The sequence below is a fragment of the Artibeus jamaicensis genome, unplaced genomic scaffold, assembly GCF_021234435.1.
Source record: "Artibeus jamaicensis isolate MK-2021 breed Jamaican fruit bat unplaced genomic scaffold, CSHL_Jam_final scaffold_537, whole genome shotgun sequence".
Classification (NCBI taxonomy): domain Eukaryota; kingdom Metazoa; phylum Chordata; class Mammalia; order Chiroptera; family Phyllostomidae; genus Artibeus; species Artibeus jamaicensis.
Window position 1 is genome coordinate 37,369,649 of NW_026522047.1, and position 12,734 is coordinate 37,382,382.

General features: G+C 41.6%; 1 protein-coding gene across 2 annotated transcripts in view; it reads left to right on the forward strand.

The window, feature by feature from the left end:
- Nucleotides 1-12,734, forward strand: part of KIF13B (kinesin family member 13B) — a 174,908-nt gene that overhangs the window by 112,757 nt on the left and 49,417 nt on the right. For both annotated transcript variants that reach the window (XM_053658474.1, XM_053658475.1), the window contains exons 25-32: nucleotides 2,278-2,424; nucleotides 3,034-3,063; nucleotides 4,536-4,635; nucleotides 5,174-5,300; nucleotides 6,035-6,090; nucleotides 8,064-8,188; nucleotides 9,472-9,648; nucleotides 12,535-12,627. In XM_053658474.1, coding sequence (XP_053514449.1) covers nucleotides 2,278-2,424; nucleotides 3,034-3,063; nucleotides 4,536-4,635; nucleotides 5,174-5,300; nucleotides 6,035-6,090; nucleotides 8,064-8,188; nucleotides 9,472-9,648; nucleotides 12,535-12,627 — 855 coding nt within the window. The remainder of the gene's footprint in view (nucleotides 1-2,277; nucleotides 2,425-3,033; nucleotides 3,064-4,535; nucleotides 4,636-5,173; nucleotides 5,301-6,034; nucleotides 6,091-8,063; nucleotides 8,189-9,471; nucleotides 9,649-12,534; nucleotides 12,628-12,734) is intronic.

Genomic DNA, 12,734 nt, shown 5'->3' on the forward strand with positions numbered 1-12,734 from the left:
AAAAGGAAATTAGTTTAAATTATAGCATGAGTTATGCATATAAAATAGGATTCTTAAGGGTGTGAAGAACATCTTTTTCTGAACGTCTGTTGAAGCTATATATATCTTTTTTAGATGCCTTAGAAATTCATCTCCTGGAAGGCCAGACCAGGTATTTTTGTAGTTTAGTATAAAGGGAATATTTGAGTATTTGTCATAGTTCTGATGACCTTTATTATCAGTATTCAAAGATATTTTGGGTTTATCAGGAAAGACTTTTTTTGAAGGATGTGCATCTTGACCTGGATGCTGAAAGAATCACACAAAGGCAGGAAAGGTGTTTCATATGTAAATGGCAACAATAAAGAATAAACATACAGAGACTGGAATTAGGTAAGTTTAGTTAGAAAGTAAAGTGGAAGAAGCTGGAAAGCAGAGGTTACAGAAGCATGTGGCAGGTAGTTAATTCATGGAGGGCTGTGGGTGATGGGCTTGTTGAATTCAATATATTTTAAAGTTGGAACTACTATTCTTGAACAGGAAAATGGCCAAGGAAAACTGATTAGGTCAACATACGAAATTTCTGTTTGTATATTTAAAAAATAGTCGAATATCAGCAGTTAGAAGTTCAATGTAATAGTTTACGCATACTTTTTCTTTGGAACATGTAGCCATTCTTTTCCCTCCTTTTTCCCCCTCTCTTTATCTTGATTTCTCCTCAAAGTATGGAAGTATGTTCTTTCCATACTTTGGGCACCTTTCACATTTGGGCACACATGTAAAGTGACTACTGTCAACCTGGCTGGGATGCTTAGTTGGTCAGAGCATCAGCCCGATTGAACACAGGGCACATACAAGAATCAGCCAGTGAAATACATAAGTGGAACAACAAAAACTGATGTTTCTCTTTCTCTCTCTCTTATTCTGTCTCTCTTCCCCCCTCCTTCTCTTTCTCTCTCTAAAATCAACTTAAAAAAATTAAAAGAGACCACTTTCTCTCTTAGACAAAATAAATAAACAAAAGGTAGGTAATTAAAATGACTGAACTGTTTTAAACAACTAAAATGTTTCCTTAGGTACTCTTTTCACAAAAGATCTGATGCTTAGTCCTTGGAAAAGATTTAATCAGAAGATGGCAGTAACCTGTCTTTTCAAATCTAGTTTGTTAGGTTGGTCAGTGCCTTAGCTGGTTTAGGGAAACAAAATCTGATGGAAGAGGGGAAGAGTAACTGACTTGACATTGTATATTCAAAATCAATTTTTTAAGTTCTATTTTATAATTCTAGAATTTATAAACCAACTTTGAAGTCAACAATTTGGGAATACTGGGAATTTAAACAATGCATTCATTGTAAATATACAGCCACCCAGTATTCTGAAAATATGCTTAAGAAGAGATAGGTTCTCCTTTATCATTCTTCCTTTTGCAGCTTGCTTTAAAATTGTTTTATTTTGGGATTAATGCAGTGGATCCAGGATAGTAGTAATCATTCTTATTTCTACTTTGCTTATTTTTTAAAGTAGGTTCTATTATATATGCTGGTTTGGTAGCCTGCTCTTCTTTAAAAGTCTAGTTAACATCTGTCACCCATACTCTTTAAACTTTAACTGCCTATTTTTCTACAGCCATATTTTAATGACTAACATTTTATTACCTATAGTAAAGTTGTAAGTAGTTATCAATATTGTACAACATTTAATTTCTAACTAGTTTTTTGTTATTCTTCACATTGCTTTGCAATTCTTTATGTACGTTCATGATTATTTACTTAGATGAGATTCCTGGAAAATTGAATTTCGAGATCAAGGAAAACTTACATTTTTAAGGCAAATTGCTCTGCAGAAAGCTTTGCCAACTTATATTCCTGCTAGTAATGTATGTAGTTACTTCAGGCAGTGTTGGAAGTTGCCTTTTTAAAAGATAATAGCAAGCTTAGTGAGCAGAAATAAGTGTGTATCTTGTTTACTTTATTTTGTATTTATTTGATTATTAGTAAGTTGAACATTGTTTATTGACTACCTATTTGCTCTTTAGAATGTTTTCTTTTAATGTTTCTTTTTGTTGAAAAATATGTAAATTATATATTTGGGCTGTGTCTTTCTACATACTTAAAAGATAAATAATTTTTCATGATTAATGTTTCAATTTGTGGTTTACTATTCAACATTTAAAGTACAATGAGATAGTGGCTCCAAGTTCAGTGCTGTTCCCAACATCAGCCTGTAGGGGTCTCTCTATACCAAACTTTTAGGAATTGAAGTGCTTTTAAGAAACTGTTCAAATCGTTGGTGATGCAGGGGCAGTCCCGGCGAGTCCAAGTGGAAGTGAAGACTGTGCAGGAGTCCGGGACATTACCTCTGATGGAAGAATGTATATTGTCTGTTGGAATCGGATGTGTGAAAGTTACAGCACTCAGATCCCTCAAGACACAGGAGACCTTCCATGTAAGTGTCTCTGCCTGTGATGTTCTTGTTGAAAGACCCAACCAGACAAGAGAGCCTCAGAAACCTGCTTTCTGCTGGTAATTCTTTCAGTATTTCTGAGGGAAATACTGTTTCCTTGATGCCTTGTTTTCCTTTGATGCCTTTAAAATTTTTTGTATTGTATCTGAATGGCCTCATTGCACCACACTGTTGGTTTTGCCCAGGTACCTGGCAAACCGAGGGTTAATAAAAACATCTCAGCCTGCAGAAACCAACCTCCCCCATCACCAGCCCTCCACAGAAACCCCCTACTGGCTTGTGAAGACTATTTGCCAGCAGGTGTTTGATTTCCCCTGGGGAGTGGGACTACAAACGCAGCAGGGAAAGTATTGTACTGGTTCCAGAAAAGGTCAAATATGTGTTTTTCACTTTCCCTACGAGAAACTCAAGGTTTTACTCCAACTTCCTGAAAACTGTAAAACCTAGAGCGAGGGTTCACATAGGTGGAAGATGAAGCAGTATATTCATTAAATTGGAAAATATGAAGCATGGGGAAAAATTCAGATTGTTTAGTGTAGACTGATTCTTGGATAATTGTTTTGGTTCTGCATCATGTATTTTTTCTTTTAGGAGGAAGTGGAGGACATGGACAGCTACCAGGTAATGAGGCACCTGTTAGCCTCACCGAAGTGGCCTGATTAAAGTACTGAATTACTCATTCCTGTACTGTCACTTAATGACACAACTCATTTTTATTCAAATATTGCTTTTTCCTCAAATTAAAACAGTGTGGGGAACCATGAGTGTTTAACAGACTAAAGCCATAGGTTAGAAAATCTGTTTAGTGTAGGAAAATTATTCGTGACTGTTATCCTTTTCCAAACCTGGAGTCTCCCCATCCAGGTTTCCTACAGATCTGTCTCTTCAGAGTCTCTCCCTTGCTCTGTCTGTCCGTGGGCGGTGTCACCTACCCCTTTTCCTGTGAGACTGCGTCACACGGGTCTTCAGTCAAGCCTGGTGCCCAGAGGTTTTCCTCATTTTAGGCCAGGGCTTTCTTTCCCACTGCATGGAGTCAAACAGATTGCGTTTTGTTTCTCCTCCTGCCCTCCCCTTTTCCTGATCTCCTGCGGGATTTGGTTTATGTCTGCTAAGTTTTATCGTGTTAGTCTTGTCAGGATGCTCAGAGCTCTTTGGATCCCCATTATGTCATCCAGTGTAGTCACTCTCCTGGTTTTGCATCGTTCTAATTGGATAAAAATGTCTGCCTTCCTATATAAGTCACTGATAAAAATGTTGTGTCAGAGGGGGTTAAATACAAAGTCCTATGGCACAACAACAGAGACTTCTTTTAAGCTGACGTTATTCCATTAATCACCGTTCTTTGGATGTGATATTTCAGTCATTTCTGATTTCATTCAAATAGACTCATTGTACATTTCTCCATCTTGTCCATGAGAATGTCTGGAGCTATTTGGTTAAGTGCCTTAGTGAAATCCAGATACACACCAGTTCCACAGCATTCCACTGATCTACCCAGTCTTATAACTTTGTTACAAAAGGAAATGAGGTAAGATCAGTATGTAGTCAGGTGTTGACTGGTAAAGATGTTTGGCTGTTGGTAATGGCCCCTGTTCCCTCTCCCTTCCTCCCACCGAAACAAGGGAAAGAAGCATTTACAGGTTGTTTATAGAGACTTACGAAACCTGCTGAAGGCCGGAGTGAAGAACTTTGAAGAATTGTAATGATTGTTCTAAGGGGTGTAAATCTGAAGATTATTGAGTAGTATTTGTGGTTTTTATCCAACATAAAGACCTCATAGAAGATCTTAGTTGAAAGTGCCTGGAGTTCTACACATTGAGCCAATAGGAAAAAGACTGGTTCTGGACAACAGAGAACGTCTGATGTCAGAAAGTCTCTCAGAAAGTCTTAGTCTAGAACAACAGTGCTTTAATTTCTGAAAGTTTCTAATCTGAATGATAGTTGGAGTCAACTACTGGTGGTAATAAAGACATTAGTGATGATACTTAACAGTTTCAAAGCACATTAGAGTAATGTAAGATAGAGCGTCAGTTTCAGATACATTGCCTACACTTTGTATATCCTATCCTATCATTTTCCTTGTTTTCTTCCAGGATCGGGATTTAGAGAGACTACGTAGAAAATGGCTAAATGCGTTAACGAAACGTCAGGAGTACTTAGATCAACAACTGCAAAAGCTTGTCAGTAAACATGGTAGGAAAAGCAAGTTAAATACTTCCCTTCCCCTGCATCAAGGCGTAATTAATCCCCATTTGCAACCACATAAATTAGAAGTAGATGAAGACCTCAATTACGGGGATGGCCAGAGCATAAGAATGTTATTTGTGTCATATCCATTCAAAAGAACATTCATCTAATTGTAATGACATCTTTGCATAGGTCTCCCACAGCCCCCAACAAAGAAAGAGAAAATACAGCACACAAAGTGCATATTGTCCTTCAGAAAGAACATTTCTTGATTTATTGTCCAGAAGCACTTGAATCCTCTGACTCTGGAGGAATCATTCATGTGCTTCTCCACGAACTGAGGATGGCCTCCGTAAGAGCACACCAACCTCTCTAGCTTATGGTTTTCTTATCACACAGTTTTTATCATGAATTAGGGAAGTCACAAGTTTCTATGAACCTTCATCAACCAATAATTGAAATGGAAAAGCCTGTCACTATGCAGGACAAAAGTGTAAGCAGCAAGTGAGGTAACCTTATTGGATCCTCATTCCTGATGTTCTAGATAAAACAGAGGATGATGCCGACCGCGAAGCTCAACTGCTAGAGATGAGGCTGACCCTAACTGAAGAAAGGAATGCAGTCATGGTCCCCTCCGCCGGCAGTGGGATTCCAGGGGCTCCAGCAGAATGGTACAGATGCCACTGTGTGTCTCCTAAAGTCCTAAATAAGCCAGCTGCTTTCTATATGATTTTTTGCCTGTGCTTTAATTAATGGAAGACTCATTATAGCATATGGGAAAAAAGTTGTTTGATTAGAGGAAGTGTTAAATTATTTTCATGAGTTGGAATAATGATAGCCTAAAACTGTTTTATTAAATAATATTGTTATTGGCTCAAATAATTAAGATTTCTGAGAATCAAAATCAATATTTAGTACAAGTGCACTTAGCATTTAAAAAAATAGTTAATATGTTAATTACTTGGGTCATTCCCTTAAAAGACCATTTGGTCATTGTAAATTGCATCTCTAGGAGTTTTTGCTTTGGGTGCTCTCTAAAACTGTACTGTCAGCAAGTGTCTGTGCCACTTTATAGAAATTAAAAATAGTAAATTAAGCCATATGTGGCCCTTAAGGATATAATTTTATAAGAAAGTAACTTCACACAAGGGAGCCTCATTTATAAACAGGTCTCTGTGTCCTAGAAGACTGCACTCTGGTTTCGGAGCGTGTGGTGGTGGAGCACAAGAGCACTGGTGAAGAGACACACCACTTGCTGTGGCATCTCTGATGTGAAATTATAGCAAAGCCAACAGCAGAGTTGTGATTGGCCTGACCTGGGGCAGCTCTGACTTTATATTAAGGCAGTATCATGAAGTACATGCTGCTGAGACAGTCTGCATGTGATTTGTTCATTATGTTTTAGGACCCCGGTTCCTGGGATGGAAACACACATTCCTGTTATATTCCTTGACTTAAATGGTGAGTCGGCAGGTGCTTCCTGAAGGCTTACCTCTACGAATTAGTGTCCATGCAACACTTAGATTCTCATGAAGTATGCGTTTAGGCAATTCTCTAAGCCCAAGGTTAAAGTTCATTTTATATGTGCCAAAGGACTCTGATACTTGGCCAGGAGTGACTTTTCTATAAGAACAGTATCTTGTAACAGTAATAGGTATGTTTCATCATGATACGTCCTCACACTTCATTCTACAACCCGTAGTGCTCTGTGTGTGCTTCGTTCTTTCATCAGTCTGGGAAGTTAAGTGCACTTAAAATATTTCCTTCTTTAATTCTTTTTTTTTAAAATATTTTATTTATTTATTTTTCGAGAGAGGGGAAGGGAAGGAGAAAGAGTGGGAGAGAAATATCAATGTATGGTTGCCTCTCATGAGTCCCCTGCTGGGAACTGGCCTGCAACCCAGGCATGTGCCCTGACTGGGAATCGAACCACGATACTCTGGTTCGCAGGCCCGCGCTCAATCCACTGAGCTATGCCAGCCAGGGCTTTCCTTCTTTAATTCTTAGGAAAAACTTCTCCCTGAAAAGGACTAATAACTAGTGACTGCTTGTGTAGCCTATTTTCTTTTATCTGCTGCTTCCTTAGCATTACCTAATAAATTTCTCACTTTTTCTGTGAGTTTTTATGTCATTCATTCCTATATTGCCTATTTTAAAAAGATTTCATTTATTTCTAGAGAGAGGGGAAGGGAGGGAGAAGGAGAGGGAGACATACCTCAATGTGTGAGAGAAACGTTGATCAGCTGCCTCTCACACCCCCGCAGTCCGGGACCTGGCCTGCAGCCCAGGCATGTGCCCACCTGGAAACCACACGGGTGACCTTTCAGCTTGTGGGACGATGTGCAGCCCACTGAGCCATACCCGTCGGGACTGCCTGTTTTTTAATGTCATTTTTTCTGACATTTTCCTGTCATGTAAAAATATTTTGGATATGACTGCATCTTACATATACTCTGTCTAAGGAGGGGAAAGATGAAAAGATGGATTAAGGTAAAAATAAGTTCAAAGCCAGCAGTTAAATTCCTAAAACATGTACAGAACAGCCGTGTACTAAAATGAACTCCCCTGAATGGGCAACATTGGACGTCCTCAGGTTTTTCTCCCACCTAGCTGGAGGTGAGTTGTGACGTCTGAGGGTTCTGCATCTTGTACCCATTAGCCTATTTAGACACGTGGAAGATCCACTTCTGCCGTCTGCCCACTCGATGTGGTTCTCATGTATTGCCGCAGCGCCCTTTCCTACCTTGTTCTCTTGAGGCTTGGAATCTGAGGGGGACTCTGGCCTAGTCTTATGTTGGGTTCCTGGATAGGTAAGATGGTGGGGGGGAAGGAGAGAGAGAGAGGATAAGAAAGTGGAGAAGACTAACTCTAAAGAAGACCTGTTGGTATGGATATTCCTAGACATGATTGGGACCTTGGTCAGCCTTATGCCCATTCTTGGTCAGCCTAAGTCCACATACTAAAAGAGATACAATCTTCTGATGGATAGAGAGTTGGGAGAGCACAGGGCAACGCTCCAGTTTCTAGTTCATGTAGCCAGTGGCTTCTTTTGTTGAATGTAACTGTCAGATAATTGGAATCACTTTCACTTCTTGTTTCTTCAGTGCACTAAAATATAGGGAGTTTGGGTTATAATCTTATCATTAACATTTATGGACTGACTTTGAGTAACCCCTTGGGGTATTTTGGCTTCAGTTGCTTCTTTCATGGAAAATAAGGCATAAAGGTAGGAGATGGGATAAGATAATTTCTTGAGGCAGTGTTTAAGATCTGTGAGCTGTTTAATGGTCATCACCTGTGTCATGTAAGATCTTAGAGTGAAAAGAGTGAAATTTGAGGCAGAAGGATGTTAGTACTGAGCACTTTGAGATTTAATTGGCAGGGGTTATCCTTTAAAATGATCTTCGTACTTAATGGAACTGCTTTCATTTCAGTTGATGATTTCAGCTCTCAGGATAATCTTGATGACCCAGAACCTGGTGGTTGGGATGCTACCCTCACTGGGGAAGAAGAGGATGAGTTCTTTGAATTGCAGATTGTAAAACAGCATGATGGAGAGGTAAATAAAACATTACTCGGGAAGACTGGATGAAGAGTAGTTTCTTTAACTTTTCCACGAGCCTTTTGAAACAATCAGCAAGGTCATTATTTCATTGCTTACATTTCTTAAGAAACATAAATGAAAACTTTTCATTATGACTTCCAGAAAGCAGGGAACCACCCCCAGAAGGCGTGGCCCATGAGATCGCGCCCACGCACTGCTGCGCCGCCTCTCCTGGTGAAGGCTCTGTCAGTGTGCTCAGGCCAGGCCAGGCTGGTCCGCTCCCTGGGAGATGCTACTGAAGGGGAGCAGTGAAAGGGCGCCATGCTTGGGATTCGCTTTGAAATTCTTCAGTAAAGCTTTTTAAAAAGGAAAAAAAATCAGTGAAGCCAGTGTGGCAAAATCCTAATAATGTTTGAATCCGAGGGGGCTCATTTTAAAATTTGGAGTATATTAGAAAAATTAGAAACGATTTTAAGGAAGGGAAGCTGATAGGATGCTTTAAAGGCCACATCACCCAGGGGTACAACTAAGATGTGCAACCTGAGTCTCACAGGGTGGAAACAATCAGACACATCCAGTTGTGGTCCACTCTGTGAAAGGGAGGGCCCGCACCCTTCCTTAGTAAGTCTGTGTAGTGAGCGATCGAGAAAGGCTGCAGAACCATTTCAGATTAGAGTAGACTAAAGGGACAGTGACAACTAAATGTCATTTGTGATCCTGGATTGGAACAGTTGAAAAATTTGAGCTTGAACTCTGTGTTACAATATATAGTAGTATTATACTGATGTTAAATTTCCTGAATATGGTAATTATCCTATGGTAAGTCAAGGATGCCCTTGCTCTTAGATGAGAGTTGCTGAAGTATTTAGGGGTGTAGAGTTGTATGTCTGTTACTTACTCTGAAGCAGTCCAGCAAATAATAACAACAATATTAATAATACTGTGTGCATGTGTTGTGAGAAAGAGGAAAGGAAAAGTGGCAAGTCTTAACAGCTGATGAAACTAGATGAAAGATATAGGAGTTCATTCTACTGAATTTGAAATTTTTTTTAATGTTTGAACATTCTTCAAAATAAGAATTTCAAAGCCAGCCAGCCAAGAACATTCTGTCCCATACTTCCCAGACTAGGGTGGTTGAGGCTGCATCCTCACATTCCACGGCTTCGCAGGGCAGGTCTCTTAGCAGACTCCCTCATGACGGGCACGCAGCAGTTCAGCCCCAGCCAAGGTGTGTCTTTGTCAGGCTTCTTGTTGTTAGGAGGAGATGGAGAAGCATGTTCTTTCTGTCTTCTGTGCAGGTGAAAGCAGAAGCCTCCTGGGACTCCGCAGTGCACAGCTGTCCTCAGCTCAGTAAAGGCACACCTGCGGATGAGCGGGTGTATCTGATTGTGCGGGTGACGGTCCAGCTCAGCCACCCAGCTGACATGCAGCTGGTATTACGCAAACGAATCTGCGTCAGTGTTCATGGCCGGCAGGTGAGGCATTAATCCCAGTTGAAGAAATGACTTGAACTACATGCCTGACATGAGAGCAGGGCCTTGGAGTGACTGCTCTGGCCTCCTGTCCCCACAGGCGCCGTGAGGCATCGAGCTCTTCTTTTCAGGGGAACTGTTCCTGTCCTGTCCTGTCACTGTGCTGGCTTCAGTTCTAGAACATGTCATCCTGACTGCCTCTCAGACAGTATTAGATTGTTATGCTGAATCTTTCTGACTGCATGTTCACACATTACGCCCATTTTCCGGGGTGTCACAGAGCAGCCTCGTCAAGGTGAAGTTCGCTGTGTGTGTTTTGACTTTTCATCTGGGTTGGATAAGATGAGAAGGTTCACTGCAGTTTAGCCTTTGTTTGTACTTCTCACCCTTTGCTTTCCATACCTTTCCTTTCTTTCAGTCATCTCCACTCATTTGCTGATTCATAAATTTAGGAAGTGTACCCTGTCAGGCTTTGGGGTAAAAGACGAGTAAGAAACAGGCTCTGTCCTTAAAGAGCCGATGCCCGTGGGCATGTACGGATGGCACTCTGCTCTGCTGTGACGGTGCCCTGATGCAGGTGCCCACCGTGCGCTGGAGGTCGCAGGAGCAGAGGGGACGGGGCAGACAGGCAGTCAGGTCAGGCTTCGGGGAGAAGAGGATTACAGGGAACTGCTTGTTCACAGGCCGGGAAGGCGCTGCTGGCTGTTCCTTGGGAGGGGAAATGCCATGCGGGGCAGTGTGGATGGGGGGCATGGCAGGGTGTGCTGCGGAGGCCAGGGCTGTGGCTGCCCTTGCAGCTGCAGCCAGGTCACAAAGGGCTGGGTGCCATGTGAGGGGCTTAGTAGAACATTTCTAGGTGGGTGTAAAGTATTTCTGTTGTTGGTTTTGCAACTATAGGATTTGGGAGGTTGGTTCTAGGGATTCTTTTTAACTGCCTGTGCTCACTCTTCAGAGGCCTTCTCAGTGCACTGACTCAAACCAGGAGAGATGAACATAAGTCTTTTCATTTAAAAGAGCACAGTCATGGTTGACAGAGTCCTAGATGTAATCTCCATCCCTAAAAATTAATCTTTAGCTCTAAATGTCACATGGGTATTGGTCTTTGAAATGAAGACTGGCGGTAATGCTGTTAAAATTGCCGCTCTTTAGCTGGGCATCCAACATCAGTCTAACCCAGGTCGTCGGGTTAGCCGTAGATGCATATGGTGTGTCTCCCACTCACTCTCCTCTCGGTCTCCCTCTTCTCGGAAGGCTTGCAGGGGTTGAAAACGACATGCTGTTCCCGGGGAGCATTTTAAAGAGTTATTTGCCACTCCAGAACTGGAGAATCTGGTTCCCGGCCACTGAGACAGACCTGGTACCAGCTGCATAGAATTTGTAACAGAAAGGGCACTTCATGCCGTCACTAAGTTTTTCTTGTTTAAATTTTTTGTTGTTGGGACAAGGAATTGTCACATTTCCCCCCCGTTTGAAATGATTTGATAATATCAAATTGATATTGAATGAAACAATAGTATTTTAGGGCATGGCAGTTTCCTCCCTCTTTCAGATATTTAATTTCTTACAGCAAGAACAGGGACCTCCTTAGGACCCTCATACATGCAGGTCAGCTTCAGTCATTCCATAGATGCAGAAAATGAGAAAGAAAGATGAGAGCAGCACTCACACTTCCCGCTGCACCCCCAATTCCCCCCGCACCCCAATTCCCCCACACCCACAATTCCCCTGCGCCCCCAATTCCCCCACACCCACAATTCCCCCACACCCACAATTCCCCCACACCCACAATTCCCCCGCGCCCACAATTCCCCCACACCCCCAATTCCCCCCCACCCACAATTCCCCCACACCCCCAATTCCCCCACACCCACAATTCCCCCACACCCCCAATTCCCCCGCACCCACAGTTCCCCCGCGCCCCCAATTCCCCCACACCCACGGCTGCACTCTGACCAGTGTGACTGGCAGTGGCTCCAAGCTGCAAGGCTGACAAGAGAGTGAAGGGATGAAATAAATGGTCTCTTTGCATTCTGAGAAGCTACAGTCTTTTTAAAAATTAACTGAAGATTACTAAATAGGACTGAAATTATTCAGTAGGTTTATAAAAATAGTATTTCTAAGATGAAGCAGCTTGATTTTTAAAAATTTTCTTCGGAGGTTTTCACATATTTCCTGCTTCCCTTTTGCATGAGGAAACAGGTTCAGTGTTAGTTTAATATTCTCTCTTATCTTTATGCACCAATTGTATTCTGCCCTCATCCCTGCTCTCTTCAACCTCTACAGGATGTTCAGTCTTAGCAGCATCTTCAAATGAGTCATCTATGCATTAATTCAACAGTTCAATTCTGAACTGTGCGAGGAGCACAGTCAGCATAAACAATGACCATGCACTCTTAAATCATTCTTCATAACGATCCTGCTTTGGTCAAGAATTTAATGCCTGAACTTGTCAATATTCATGGTACAAGATGTCTGTCGTGCTGCCAAAAAAAAAAGTGTAAGAGTCACCAGGCTTTGCTTACATCTTAGTAAGAAGGTCATTTTGTTGTGCAGAAGTCAACAGCCTTATTTCTGTAGCCTTTAAGGGGGGTTGAACCAGTGGCGTGATGTCAGTTTCCAGAGGGTGGGGTCTGTTCTATCCATAGATGGGGGATGGGACCTGCCACCCACTGCACACATGTAGACACACAGGTATCTAAACTTGGTTTTGTGTGCCGAGACAAAGTTGAGAAACCTGTATTTATGGATTTGGATTTCCACTTGCGTATATCGGAAATATGCTGTGTTTCTTTTTGGCTGGAGTGAATGCAATATCCTTTATGCTGTTTCTATGTTAATGTAAACTCAGTTTTTGAGGTGGGGAACCATGCCTTCTATTTTGTTCTCTAGGGTTTTGCTCAGAGTCTCCTAAAAAAGATGTCTCATCGAAGTTCTATTCCTGGCTGTGGAGTGACTTTTGAAATTGTCTCCAATATTCCAGAGGTAAAAGATCACATGAAATTTGAATTTACTAAAAATAAACATGTAAAAAGAGCTAACACCCTATAAATCACCTACCCAAGAAACATGTGCTAAATGGAAATGTATAT